At 49.2% G+C, this 14,677-nt stretch overlaps 1 protein-coding gene across 1 annotated transcript in view; it reads left to right on the top strand.

Annotated features, from left to right (window-relative positions):
* Positions 1–864: 864 nt before the first annotated feature.
* Positions 865–14,677, top strand: part of OLFML2B (olfactomedin like 2B) — a 110,147-nt gene continuing 96,334 nt past the window's right edge. The window contains exons 1-2 of the mRNA XM_026656107.1: positions 865–1,136; positions 2,807–3,070. Coding sequence (XP_026511892.1) covers positions 957–1,136; positions 2,807–3,070 — 444 coding nt within the window. The 5' untranslated portion in view covers positions 865–956. The remainder of the gene's footprint in view (positions 1,137–2,806; positions 3,071–14,677) is intronic.

Below are 14,677 nucleotides of genomic sequence, written 5' to 3'. Positions count from 1 at the left end.
CCTAAGCTCCTGCACCAGGACCCATACTGTGCCGCAGAGGTTCTCTGGGGCTCCCCCTCCTGCATGGATGCTGTTGTGCCTCCCAAGTCTCTGCCAGAGGGATGGGTGAGAGCTCCCCTCTCCGTTCCCTTCCCCTGGAGCCCGCCCGTTGTCTCTGTCTGTGCAGGGGAGCCATGTGCCAAGCCTGAGGTTAGGGCCTCGGGCACAGCCTCTCGCACCCGCTCTTGCATTAACCCATATAGTCCCTCTCCTCAGCTGTGGCCTGCCTGGTGACTGTCACAGTGCTCAGTGCTAGGCTGGCTGGCACAGCTAGTGTGGGGACCAGCTGCCACTGTCCTGTGGGCAGCTGGGGAGGGGTCCCTGGCTGGACAGAGCATTGATGGGATTGGGGTGGGGTGGCAGCCCCAGCCCCTCAGCGCAGGGGAGGGATGGCAATGCCCTCGTGCCCAGGGCGCCCCCATCCCTTTGATACAGGGCTCTGGGGAGATGGCAGCCCAGCGGGGATGGGCTCACTGCCCTGGGCTCTGCCGAGCGCCCTCTGAACGCTGCCCCAACCTGCCATCCCCGGTGCACGGCACCTGCCCGAGGTGAACGGGCAGCCACGGGGCGGAGGGGTTCAGACCCTTGGGGCGGGCGCGGGACCTCCAGCTTCCAGGCGCCGGTGCCAACCGCTAGCCCGGTCTGCTCCTCCTCTGTCCTTGCTTCGGCCGAGCAGAGACACAATAGCCAGGCTCCTCCTCCCGCCCCCTGCCCTGCAGCCGAGCCCAGCCAGCCGCCAACCCGGCGCGCTCTGCCGACACTCGCCAGGGAAGCGCACCCGGCTGCGCAAGCGGAGCCCTGCGCCCTCCCCGGAGGGCATGCACGGCGCGCCCCGGCAGCGGCCCTTGCCGCGCACCTAGCCTGAGGGAGCGCTCGGAGCCGAGATCTCCGCTGAGGCCGCCCTGCCCGCTGCCTCCATGGCTCAGCCCCTGGTGCTGCTGTGCTGCTGCGCTGCGCTCGTGGCTGCGGGCAGGGGCGCCCCCCCGACTGCGACCCCCGCCCGGCCCGGCTCGGCCCGCACCACGCAGCCGGAGGGGGTCCCAGAGGAGGAGCCCCTGCAAAACGAGGCGGACAACCAAGAGAACATCTTATCTCAGGTAACCTTTCTCCCCCAGTGTGCAGAGCCGAGCTGCCCTGGCACCAACCGGGCTTGGGGATCCCTCGCCAGGGAGCTGCGTGCGGGCGTGTCACTCTCCCGGCTCTGCACAAAGGCCCTGGGACTTGGCCCTCTGGTGCCAAGTTTCCCTAAAGGACGCTGGGGCTTTAACCCTTCCAGCCCCGCTTGCTCTAAGGTGTGGCTCCCGGTCAGGCGTGAGGCGGCAAGGCAGCGAGTGGCTAAGGGAGAGCCAAATTCCTGTGGCTTTACGAATCCGAACTGTCTTGCTCTCCCGTTTTGGGAACTGGATTAGTTATTGGAGCTGAGAGCAGGAGAGGTTTATTATTCTGATTATTGCTGCATATAATTAATTGCCAATCTGCATAGTGAATTTATTAGAGCATAAGCTTTCGTGGGCTACAATCCACTTCTTCGTGGGTTGTAGCCCACGAAAGCTTATGCTCTAATAAATTTGTTAGTCTCTAAGGTGCCACAAGTACTCCTGTTCTTTTTGCGGATACAGACTAACACGGCTGCTACTCTGAAACCTGTCAATCTGCATAGTTAATTCCATTCATCCTTTTGTTTATTTGCAACTGCAGCAGAATAATTGTGCCCTGGATACAGATGAATTGCTGTATAGGGAACTGGAGAATCAATTCACAGCTTCTCTGTATCATAAAGAAATGATTGAAAATCAAGAGTATTCCATGTATGCGGTGTTGTAGCCTGTTGGACCTAGGATATTAGACAGAGAAGGTGGGTGAGGTCATATCTTGTATTCTGTTGGTGAGAGAGGCAAACTTTCCAGCTTACACAGAGGTCTTCTTCAGACCAGACCTCCTGGCTGCTCCTGTGTCTGCATGTTTTATTCGCAAATCAGACAGGAGGAAGAGTTCACTGTAAGCTTCAAAGCTTGTCTCTCTCACCAACAGAAGTTGGTCCAATCAAAGATATTCCCTCCCCCACCTTGTCTCAAGAATAGTGCATCTGGAGTAAAGCAGCAAAGTTCAGGGTGTGTTCTCTGTTAGATTTGGCAGATGTACTGTGCAGTATTATCTATCCTTGGAAATGGCTAATACAGAAGAATATTGAAAACGTACTGTCAAGTTATTTTTATATTTCAATTTCATGACTGATTTCTGTGAATGTCTATAAAGGAAACCCGTGGAATTGTAGGAGACTATTAGAAATTATATATTACCAGGAAGTATATGGGTTACTTTTATGCATTATTCCAGACCACGCATTGACTCCCTTAACTCCTAAAACCCACCCACGTAGAGCACCTTGTATGTAGTTGCAAAGAATTCAGTGGATTAACTCTGATAGAATCAGTGTATTTAATATAAATTGTGGTGGCTCTGTCCCTTTGTTTAAATTTTAATTTTGCCAAACCCTTTGTAGATAAGGACTGTTTGGACTTGAGCAGTTTCTTTTCCAATGGTGAAAGGAAATACCCCATCAGAAATCCCTCTTTCCCAAATATCTAAGTAGCAAAAAACCAAGCACTCTCGAAGAAATGTTAGTCAGCAATTTGTGTAAGCAGCAGTGACCTATTTCTGCAAGGTTCAGAGTATCTGAGCCTTTCTCAAAAACTTTACAAAGCAAACCAAAAGTAAAATCTTATGTTAGGAGCAAACTGATGCATTGTGATTTTTTTGTGATTAGTTGCTAGGTGACTATGACAAGGTGAAAGCAGTGTCTGAAGGCTCCAACTGTCAGTGTAAGTGTCTGGTCAGACCTCTGGGCCGAGGCGCCTGCCAAAGGATTAATGAAGGCGCTTCCAAAGCAGAGGATTTTTACACCGTAGAAACCATCACTTCAGGACCTGATTGCAAGTGTGCCTGCGTGGCTCCACCTTCTGCTCTGAACCCTTGTGAGGGGGACTTCAGGTTGAAGAAGTTGCGGGAAGCAGAGAGCAGTGACTTAAAGGTATCAGTATAGTTCCTTTTCAATGGGAGTGCAAGTTTGCAAAAGACGTTGTGCAGCTGAAACAGGCTTGGCTTGCCCTTTGTAGGTTCAGCCCCGGAAGAAGATCCGTTATAAGGTGTACAAACCTAGATTGATTACCTCAGCTGGCAAAGCTGCTGCTAACACTTTGGTGCCAAGTTTTGGCTGTGATAATGTGCGGGAAATGAGGCATCTACACGAGGGAAATTGTTGCCACCAGCTAGCAAGTGTTAAAATATCCACAGACGAAAGAAAGGCAATATTTTCCTGAACACTATGTACAGCATATCTCCTATCCACAAAGCAGTGATTTGCACTTATTCAGTGTAGAACAGGGGTTCTCAAACTGGGGGTCAGGACCCCTCAGGGGGTCGCGACATTATTACATGGGGGGTCGCGAGCTGTCAGCCTCCACCCCAAACCCTGCTTTGCCTCGAGCATTTATAATGGTGTTAAATATATTAAAAAGTGTTTTTAATTTATAAGGGGGGTCGCACTCAGAGGCTTGCTGTGTGAAAGGAGTCACCAGTACAGAAGTTTGAGAACCACTGGTGTAGAACTACTGCTGACATCAGTGGAAGTCGCACATGCAGACATGAGCAGTGGGTATCTTAGGCCAGGGGAGGCTAAGCCTCCCCAAACAGCCAGGTGTGGCCCCACCCATGCTCTGCCCTGAGACCCCGTTCCCGCACTTCCCCCATGGCCCCACCCACACTGCTCCTCTTCCCCGCCCTTGCTCAGCCTCACACTGCTCCTCTTCCCCGCCCTTGCTCAGCCTCTCCCCCAAAGCTGGCTGGGGCTAGGGTGGGCGGGCTGGCGGGCTAGGGGTTGGGTGGGCTGGCGGGCTGTCCGACTGGCCGGTGCATGGGCCAGCCGGCGGTGGCTTGGGGCTCAGGGCGGTTGGGGCTCAGGGCTCTGCCGGGGGAGGAGGGGGCAGAAGGGATGGGGTAGGGGAGGGTCCTTGGGCAGAAGGGGCAGAGCTGGGGGCTACTCTCCCTGAACAGGGGGCTCACGCGCCGCCCATGCATGCAGAAGAGTACAGAATATGCAACAGATCTGAAATCTGCAATGTTGAAAAGATATTAACAAGTGGATTGGAGAGGAGAATGTTGCCCTGAAAAGCACAGAGTATCCACAGCAGATGTTGCCTATTCCAGTCTGAAATAAAATCCAGTTAAAAAGAACCGGTTATAAACTTTGCCAACTCATAATAACATCAGTAGTATCATTTAAAACTCTCTTTTTCTGATCTTATTGCACTTTAATTATCTAATACTTTTTTACAAATGTTATCTCTTGGCTGCTCTTGTATCTGCATGTTTTATACACAAATCTAGCTTAAATGAGCCATAAAGGAGTGATTTAAATGAACACACCACAGTGGATTTACTCCTAAAGTTGACACTCAATCCTTAAGTCAGGTTGTTTTCTCTGTTTGCTATAGCTCTTGCAATGTGAAATTCTCATTTGCTGCTCTGTGGATTCAGAGAACACAGAATGAGCTGAGCCAAGGATGGCGTGCATATTTGTCACTTGTCATAAAATGCTGAATGGGGTTACTTCACTTTGTTAAACTGCTAGTCCATTTCACTCGATTGGAGGCTAGTGTGACCCTGGCAGATCAGTCTGTAAGGCATTTTGGGTTCCTTTGGGACGAAGGTTACTACAATGTAAATATAAGATTGATATTGCAGTGAACAATCTTGCCGACCGGTAGGGGACAGGCTAGGTAACTTAACAGGTCAATAGGTCTTTCCCATTTCAAATTTTTGTGGTTCTACAGTAACATATTAACCCTTTCCTTTCCAAATGACATAGTGAACAGTTATGAACAAGTTTGGGGACTTAACAGTTGGAAGTGACAGAGGAGGAGAATGACCTGGGGGTATTGGTTACTCACAGGTTGACTATGAACTGCCAATGTGATGCGGCCATGAAAAAGGCTAATGCCGTCCTCCTAGGATGTATCAAGAGAGAGATTTCCAGTTGAGATTGGGAAGTGTTCTTACCATTGAACAAGGCATTGGTGAGACCTCATCTGGTATACTGGGTGCAATTCTGGTTTCATATGTTTAAGAAAGATGAAATCAGACTGGGACAGGTGCAGAGAAGGGCTACTAGGATGATTTGAGAAATTGAAAACCTACCTTATGAGAGGAGACTCAAAGAGCTTGGCTTGATTAGCCTAACCAAACGAAGGCTGAGGGGAGCTATGATTGCTCTCTATATATACATCAGAGGGATAAATACCAGGGAGGGAGAGGAGTTATTTAAGTTAAGTCCAATGTTGACACAAGAACAAATGGATATAAACTGGCCATCAAGAAGTTTAGGCTTGAAATAACATGAAGGTTTCTACCCATCAGAGGAATGTGGTTCTGGAACAGTCTCCCAGTGGCGGCAAAAAATCTAACTGGCTTCAAGACTGAGTTTGTGAAGTGTCTGGAGGGGATGGTAATGATGAGACTGCCTACAATGGCATGTAGCTGACCTGTGACTGCTAGTAGCAAATATCTCCAATGGCTGGAGATGGGGCATTGAGTTACTACAGAGAATTCTTTCCCGGGTGTCTGCCTGGTGGGTTTTGCCCACGTGCTCAGGTTCTAACTAATCACCATATTTGGGGTCAGGAAGGAATTTTCCCTTGGGTCAGATTGGCAGAGACCCTGGGGGTTTTCACCTTCCTCTGCAGCGTGGGGCACGGGTCATTTGCAGGTTTAAACTAGAGTAAATGGTGGATTCTCTGTAACTTGAAGCCTTTAAACCAGGGTGGATTTGATTTAAAACAACAACGTTATGTATTCTGGATATTTTTCTTCAACAGCAAACATATAATATTTTAACAAAACAAGCATATGAATTTTTGAATTTAGTTAAACATTCAAGTTTTTTAAAATCAGGTTTGCTTTTGTTAAAATTATTTTTACCTAAAATAGTTAAATGAAATATTAAAAAAAAAATTAAATCAACTATGTCAGCCAGGTCAACATGAGAAACTTAAAATATTGGATTCTGCAGCTAACTTAGTCGACTTCACCTTCATTTTCCTGTTTGTTCTTAATCTGGAAAAGAAAAACAAGATTTCCTGCTTTTTCAGGTCCCAAATGATTTCTCAGTTTGGAATGAATTAGTCCAAAGGAAGAAAATATTCTTTCTACACCAGCAGAAGAAGCTACTGCTGTTAAAAGTGAGATCATCATTTCAACAGTCTCTGAATCCAAGTGCTTAAGTGACTTCCACCAGTTCACTGGTGTGACTTTATTTAAAACATCATCAGCAAACATATATTTCACGAACGGTTCATCCTTAGCTCTGAAGTTTATTATAGTTGGCATTATGGAGGGATGATTGCTGGAGGTCCATGTCATAGCCAACTCCTCTTCTTCAGCAGTTAAGGTTTGACCCTGGTACCGAGTATTGAGAATATTTGTAAGAAAATGAGCTGGAGATAGTGCTTGTCCCATTCGGTTTTTTAATGCTTGTAATTTAACTCTGTCATTGCATATTTCTCTTTTTAAGATCTCACTCAGTTCCTTCCAAATTTCAACAACGTCAGCAATAAAACAGCTATTTCCCTGCATTTTGTTCAAGGCTACAGAAATAGGCTTCAGGATACTCAGCATGTGTTCAACATTTCTCTTAAGCCCAATGTTGAGAACTTTGGCTGTGACAGTGCCATTTATTTTTTCATTATTTTGTTCACAAACTGTTATCAGATTAGGCCAGTTCTTGATATAGTGCTCAAAACAGTCCACTACTGAGTTCCATCGCACGTCTTGTGGGAGAGTTGGCTTGGTTCCTCCCACTTTTTTCAGAGCAGCTGCTGCAAAGTGGTTGTTACAGAAGTATTTTGCAATTTCAACAACATTAGCCTTTATTTCTGGAACACTGAAGTCTTTGGCCAGGAGGTGCATCAAATGAACACTGCAACCGTATGTTATTAGCTTGGGACTCTCTTCTAAATTTCTTCTCATCTTGGATACATTTGCAGCATTGTCTGTGACTAACCTGCGTACTAGACATTTGAATTTTTTTTCACAGTTTGTTATAGCTTTTACTGCTGCTACTTGTAAGCATTCTGCTGTGTGTACATTTCCTGATATATTAATTGTTTCTGTAAGGAAGACATTCCCTTCTTCTGTTGTCACACAAGCACATACAACAGGATCATTGTGGACATTGCTCGACCCATCAAGACTCAAGTTAACAATTTCACCCTCTAGACCTTTTGCACACTGCTCAATTTCTCTTTCATACACTTTATCCAGCAATTTGCCTGCGACATCTGCTCTGTTGGGTGGACTGTATCCTGGTCTTAATGACTGAACCATGTTAATGAAGTGTGGGTTCAACTTCTCAATCATACGGAAAGGAGAGTTTGTTGCATAAACAAACCGGGCAACTTTTTCATCAATTACCTCTTTTTGTAATCTGCTGGTTCTTATCACAAATTTATCTATGGTTGTTTCTGGATGATGGAGATTTTTTTCCCTTTTTGCTACAGGTGATATACTGTGACTATGTGACATACATGATGTGACTGAAACACTATCATTGGCAGATCACTCTGAAACTATAGAAAATGATGGTGATCTTGAAGGTGGATAGTCTTCAGAATCCTGTATGTTGAGGATGGATTCTCCTAAACAAAATAAGTCAATGCTGTTATTTAATTATTATTACCATACTGCTCATTTAGTATTATTAATTGCATTCACTGACACTCAGTACTACACCTCTACCCCGATATAACGCTGTCCTCGGGAGCCAAAAAAACTTACCGTGTTATAGGTGAAACCACGTTATATCGAACTTTAGGGTTACCATATTCAAACATTTAAAAAAGAGGACACTCCACGGGGCCCCGGTCCCGCCCCCGGCCCTGCCCCAACTCCGCCCCTTCCCCGCCCCCTTCCCCGCCCCAACCCCACCCCTTCTCCGCCCCCATTCCATCCCCTTCCCCAAAGTCCCTGCCCCAACTCTGCCCCCTCCTCTGAGCACCCCGCATTCCCCCTCTTCCCTCCCGCTCTGATCTTGGTTGGGGGTTGCTAAGTGCTTCCCTGCTCCCCACTCGCCCCGCAGCCCCTGCAGCCTCTATGCCCTTGCCTGCCCTGCTCCTCCTCACCCTGCAGCCTCTGCACTCCCCCGCCCCTGCAGCCTCTGTGCCCCCTGCTCCCCACTCGCCCTGCAGCCTCTGCGCCCCCTGCCTGCCCTGCCCCTACAGCCTCTGCGCCCCCTGCCTGCCCTGCCCCTGCAGCCTCTGTGTCCCCTGCTCCCCACTCGCCCTGCAGCCTCTGCGCCCCCTGCCTGCCCCGCTCCTGCTGCCTCTGTGCCCCCCCGCCCCTGCAGCCTCTGTGCCCACTGCTCCCCACTCGCCCTGCAGCCTCTGCGCCCCCTGCCTGCCCTGCCCCTGCAGCCTCTACACCCCCCTGCTCCTGCAGCCTCTGTGCCCCCTGCTCCCCACTCGCCCTGCAGCCTCTGCGCCCCCCCGCCCCTGCAGCCTCTGTGCCCCCTGCTCCCCACACACCACCCCCCCGCCGCCTGCCCTGCTCCCCCCGCTCACCCGGCAGAGGGAGAAATGCGGGCTCCACGTGGACTCAAACACTTCCGAGCTGCTCTGTGGGGGAGGAGGGAGCGGGGGAGGGGGAGGGACTCTGGCTGCTAGAGGCCCTAGTGGCTGCGAGCGGCTTTCAATCAGGCCAGGCGTCCAATCAGCTGTGCTGCACTCCGCAGGAGAGGAAATCCCGGACATTTCTACTTCATTAGAAATCCCCCCCGGACGGCCATTTAAGGCTGAAAAAGCCGGACATGTCCGGGGAAACCCGGATGGATGGTAACCCTATCGAACTTGCTTTGATCTGCCGGAGTGCGCAGCCCCGCCCCCTCGGAGCACTACTTTACCGCATTATATCCAAATTCGTGTTATATCGGGTCGCGTTATATCGGGGTAGAGGTGTATTTTAAAGGTGAAATTGTAAAAGGAAGATCTGTCTACTTCAGCTATTTATTTTTTATCACAACTGCATCTAAAATGATAGTACCATAGAGTAACAACTATATTTTTTGCTCAAACATGAGAATTCAAGAATAGTCCAGAAGGAAGACAGGCAGTCCTTAAGAAAGAAGTATGAAATAAAAAAGTTTACCAACCTGAAGATCCTGCATGTTCAGACATGTTCCTTTCATCATCTTCAACGCAGCTTCCTCCTGAGAAGGAACACTTCTCTTGATGTTGTTTCATTCGGGCAACCAGGCCTTGCATTTCTTTGTTGCACTGTTTGCATTTTGCATGCATGCCTGTCTTACCCACAGGTAGAGGAACTTCATTAAAATATTCCCAAACTGGGTCTCTTTTACGGCCTGTTGCCATTATAAGTTTTCCCTTCTAGTGAGAGAATGGTATGGTAGATCTCAAATCAATGAAGGCTACACTCAGAAAGACCTCAAGACTTCTGGAATATGCTGCTCAAACAGTTTCACTTTTGTTTCAACTGCCTGTCCCTCCCTTCTCACATTTATCTCCAGATTTCTTCTCCTTGTCCAGATCTATTCCACCCCCAACAATCTTCTATTCATTGAACTTTGTGAAACTTTGCACTTTTAGAGAGAGGTAAGTGATTGACTCTGTGTACACAAATTTGCAGATGGACAATAGAGTTGAGGTCCATTATTTCTCACCTCTATATATTATTTATTTAAAAAGATTTTTGCTGTTAACAAGCATGTTATCTCTGGAGACACAAATCCACAGTTTGAGAACTGCAAAACTAAGCATCTCTGATGGTATCTTCTAGACCAGAGGTGGGCAAACTACGGCAGCCTGTGGGACCCTCTTGCCTGGCCCCTGAGCTCCTGGCCCGGGAGGCTAGTCCCCGGCCCCTCCCCTGCTGTTCCCCTTCCCCTGCAGGCTCAGCGCACCGCGCTGCTGGCACAATGCTCTCGGTGGCTGGGCAGCACAGCTGCAGAGCCGCAGCCTGACCCGGTGCTCTGTGCTGCACGGTGGCAAGGCTGGCTCCAGCCACAGCTGCCCCGCCAGCCACTGGTGCTCCAGGCAGCACGGTAAGGGGGCAAGAAGCAGGGGGGGCTGGATAGAGGGCAGGGGAGTTTGGGGTGGTGGTCGGGGGCGGGAGTGTGGATAGGGGTCGGGGCGGTCAGAGGGTGGGGAACGGTGGGGTTGAATGGGTGCAGGTGTCCCGGATGGCAGTCAGGAAGCAGGGGGGGGGGGTTGGATGGGGCAGTCAGGGGCAGGGGTTCCGGGGGTGGTCAGGGAGAAGGGGTGGGTGGATGGGGCAGAGGTCCCGGGGGGAGGGGGGCACTCAGGAATGACAGGAGGGGTTGGATGGGGGCAGCAGGGGGCAGTCAGCGGTGAGGGTTCCGGGGCCGGTCAGGGGACAGGGAGTGGGGTGTGTGTGTGTGTGGATGGGGCAGTGGTCCTGGGGGGGCTATCAGGGAACCGGGGGGGTTGGATGGGGCAGGAGTCCAGAGTGGGGGCCGTCAGGGGGCAAGAAGCAGGAGGGAGATTCCGAAACCCGATGCGGCCCTCAGGCCAAAAAGTTTGCCCGCCCCTGTTCTAGACTGAGCACTGAGTCCCATTGGGTAGATAGAAAGATTAACCTAAATAATCTATACAGAAGCCCCTGGAACCCCCTTAAGATTGGGTCCCTAATCCATGAACTATTGGAACTCATTTACAAAACTTTTCTTAAACATTACATGAATATATTGTCTCATACTATAGAATTAGAATTTATAATCCCTGTTACATTATAGCTCAAAGATATCTCATCATGGATCTTAATTAAAACTATCTAAAGATAGTTTTTTTTCCTCAAAAAGCATTTTATCAAAAAAAATCAGATTTAAATAAAAAAAATCCGATTTTTTTGATTTAAAAAAAGTGTCATTGATTTTTATTCCACGATTTGAGGACTTCAGTAACTCAGCCAGAGGTTAGGGGTCTATTACAGGAGGGAAAGGGGGGGTTCTGTGGCCTGCGTTGTGCAGGAGGTCAGACTAGATGATCACGTTTGTCCCTTCTGCCTTAAAGTCTATGAATCTGTGAGACTTTGCAGCCAATGTCCAATGTCACTGGACCTACAACTTTGCTTACATAGGCCACGGGGACCCCTCTCCAAGGAGCTGTTACTGTGGATGGTGTCAGTGCATAGTTAACAGTACCCAGTGCATGGATAAGCTATATGTTATCCAGCTTTTTGCACAGTACTATGTTTGGTTTTGCACGGTGACTCAGTTCACTGTAATGGCTCCATTACCATGTTTGCAGTCACAGCTCAGACAAAGTGAGAAGTATGAAATCATTATGATGATAAAAGGCAAACTCACTCTGGGTCTCTTTGTTTATTGTGAATTAGTTTGAGACTCAAGTGACAGACCCAGACATTGAAGTTCTCTTTATCCACAGACATGTTTAACAGCAGTGTGAGCTTCCCGCACAGCATCCACATACAGCAGCCTGTCCCAAGCCCAGCAACGAGGGCCTGCCTCTAGGAGGAGTTCATTCTCCATGGCTAGTTCAGTCCTTGGCCTCTGCTGAGACTCCCCCCAAGGAGGTATTTACAGCCAGTTGTGGCGTGGATACTTGTCATCTAGGAATGGGCTGAGCCCCGCCAGCTCAGTTCAGAAAGATCCATCAACAGGGTTAGCCAAACATTTTTTTTTTGCTGAAGAAATCAAGCTGCAGAAGCTGTGAGAACAGGCTCTCTCTCACAATGGGCGATGCTTCCTGGTGCCAGACAGGCCAGCAATATATAGCCACAGTGCGGAAGCCATGCACGGTAAAGCCTGGCAGGGGGAAGACCTGCACTTCCGATTTTTAAACTTTCACCATGGGAAATGAATAATTGAGTCATAGATTTTAAGTCCAGAAGGAATCACCTAGGCTGACCTCCTGTATATCACAGACCATTACATTTTACCCAGTTACCCTGATACTGAGTCCAATAATTTATATCTTCCAGAAAAGTTGAATTGGCGAATCCCCCACTTCCCTGGAGAGTTTGTTCTAATGGCTAATTTCCCTCCCTGTTAGAAACGTGGGCCTTATTCTCATTGGGATTGGTCTGACTTCAGCTTCCAGCCGTTGGTTCTTGTTCTGCCTTTCTCTGCTAGATTAAAGAGACCTTTAGTATCCAGTATTTTCTCCTTGGGAAGGTATTGGTACACCATAATCAAGTCACTTCTTGATTTTTTTATTAAGCTGAAAAGATGGAGCTCTTTAAGTCTTTCATTATCAGGCATTTTCTCCAGCCCTCGAATAATTTTAGTGGTTCTTTTTTGCACCTTTTCCAATTTTTCAACATCCTTTTTAAGATTTGGACACCAGAACTGGATGCATAATCCAGTATTGGTCTCACCAAAGCCGTATGCAGAGGTAAAATCACCTCCCTACTGCTACTCTCCTGTTTATACATCCAAGCATCACATTAGCCGTTTTTGCCACAGAGCCACTCAGTTTTTAGTTCCTCATCCACTATGACTCCTAAATCTTCCCAGAGTCACTGCTTGCCAGGATACAGGCCCTCCTCTTGTAGTTATGGCCTGCATTCTTTGCTTTCAGATGTATGGTCGTGCATGACTGGATGGCTTGGAGGACTTTTAATGGACTCTACAACTTTTCTTTGCTAGGTCAGTGGTGCGTATCCAGCCTCTATCAACAATGTGACTATCTGATGGCTGTTTGGTGGCTTATGTAAACTCTGTTGATGGTCTCAGTCCAGTTCCTAGTGGAGAGTAAATGCATATCCACAAAGCAGACTGTGTTACAAAAAGCTGCCATGTCATTTAGCAGAAAGTCTCCCCTGCTGGCAGGCTTAGCAGAGTAGCCACAGAGCCTGGACAGGAAGGACATTGGGTGCCGCTCAGCTGGACCTGAGAGAAGCTTGCAGAGTGCTGCCTGTATTAAATGCTGTGTTCAAGGGTGTCTGCTGAGCACTTGACTCCCAAAGTACAGGGGCGTGGGGAGAAAACTTTTTTCAGAACCTAAGATGATGAAATTTTGCATTTCTGTAGCAACGGAAAAATACTATAAACCTACTGCTCTCATCACCTCACAGTGACATAGTGAGTCTCCACACAATAAGATTTGAAATCACGTTTCCCAGGGGAGGAAATTGAGGCACAGCCGAGTGATTCGCCCAAGGTCATGGAAGGAATCGTTGTCGGAGCTTTAACCAGAAGACCTTCCTCCCAGGAATTGATATTTTCATGACTTTTTCCCATTTCAAAGGGAGCAGTTTTGCAGAGGGATGTAAACATCCCCCGGCCAGGATGAGAACAAAACTGTTAGAATCTTGTATTACAGACCCCCAGACCATGCAAAACTCATCTTACTTGGCGTTTTTGTTATAAACTCAAAACTCAGCCTAAATTATGCCAAAAAATTGCTGAAGTGCATGAATCTTTTGAGGGACTCTGGGCAGTGTATGATTCCTACATGAAATGGGTGAAACACAGCAGTTGTTGCTGAGTTTTACTGTGGGTTTTTAGGACCATTTCAATTCAAAACTCAAAGCAAAGTCTGAGGAGTGTGGATCAGTGGGAATTGGAATCAAAGAGGAAGTTCCTATAAACCATTGTGGCTTCTGCACTCTCCAACTGCACTTAGACTGTAGCTGTGGTTCCAGGTGTATATTTATTATGTGGATACTTGTCCATTAAGACATGTATTGAAAATACCAGTTCATTTCACCCTGAGCCAATGCTGAGGGGGACACATCTATCCGTGGCTCGAGGGAGGAGGCGTGTGAGAGACGTCAGGGCATGGGGCTGGAGGGAGTAGGCGTTTTTGTGATGTCGGGGCACGGGGCTGGAGGGAGCAGGTGCGTGAGAGACGTAGGGACACAGGGCTGGAGGGAGAAGGGGCGTGAGACACGTCGGGACGCGGAGCTGGAGGGAAGAGATGCATGAGAAACATCGGGGCACGGGGCCAGAGGGAGCAGGTGTGTGAGAGATGTTGGGGCACGGGGCTGGAGGGAGCAGGCACGTGAGAGACATCGAGTCTCGGGGCCGGAGGGATCCGATAGAACGTGGAGCCGGAGGGAGTAGGCATGTGAGACATGTTGGGAGGCAGTGCCAGAGGGAGGGGGCATGTGAGAGACGTCGGGGCGTGCAGCTGAAGGGATCACGCGCCTGAGAGATGTCGGGACACAGGGCCGGAGGGATCAGGCGTGTGAAAGACGTGGGGGCGCAGGACTGAAGGGAGCAGGCACGTGAGAGACATCAGGGCATGGGACTGGAGGGAACAGGCGTGTGAGAGACATTGGAGCACAGAGCTAGAAGCAGCAGGCGTGTGAGAGAGGTCAGGGCGCAGGGCTGGGGGGAGCAGCCGTGTGTGAGAGACTGGGCACGGGGCTGGAGGGAACAGATGCGTGAGAGACGTCAGGGCACGGGGCCAGAGGGAGCAGACGTGTGTGAGAGACGTTGGGGCCGAGGGCCCGAGGGAGCAGGCCACTGTGAGAGATGTCAGGACACAGGGCTGGAGGGATCAGGCATGTGAGAGACATCGGGACGTGGAGCTGGAGGGAGCAGGTGTGTGAGAGATGTCATGTCTGAGGGCCCAAAGGAGCACGC

This window comes from Terrapene carolina, unplaced genomic scaffold (genome assembly GCF_002925995.2).
Source record: "Terrapene carolina triunguis isolate 2854851 unplaced genomic scaffold, T_m_triunguis-2.0 Scaffold212, whole genome shotgun sequence".
Lineage (NCBI taxonomy): Eukaryota > Metazoa > Chordata > Testudines > Emydidae > Terrapene > Terrapene triunguis.
The sequence above is the reverse complement of the archived record's forward strand: the minus strand, read 5'-3'. Positions and strand labels throughout refer to the sequence as shown.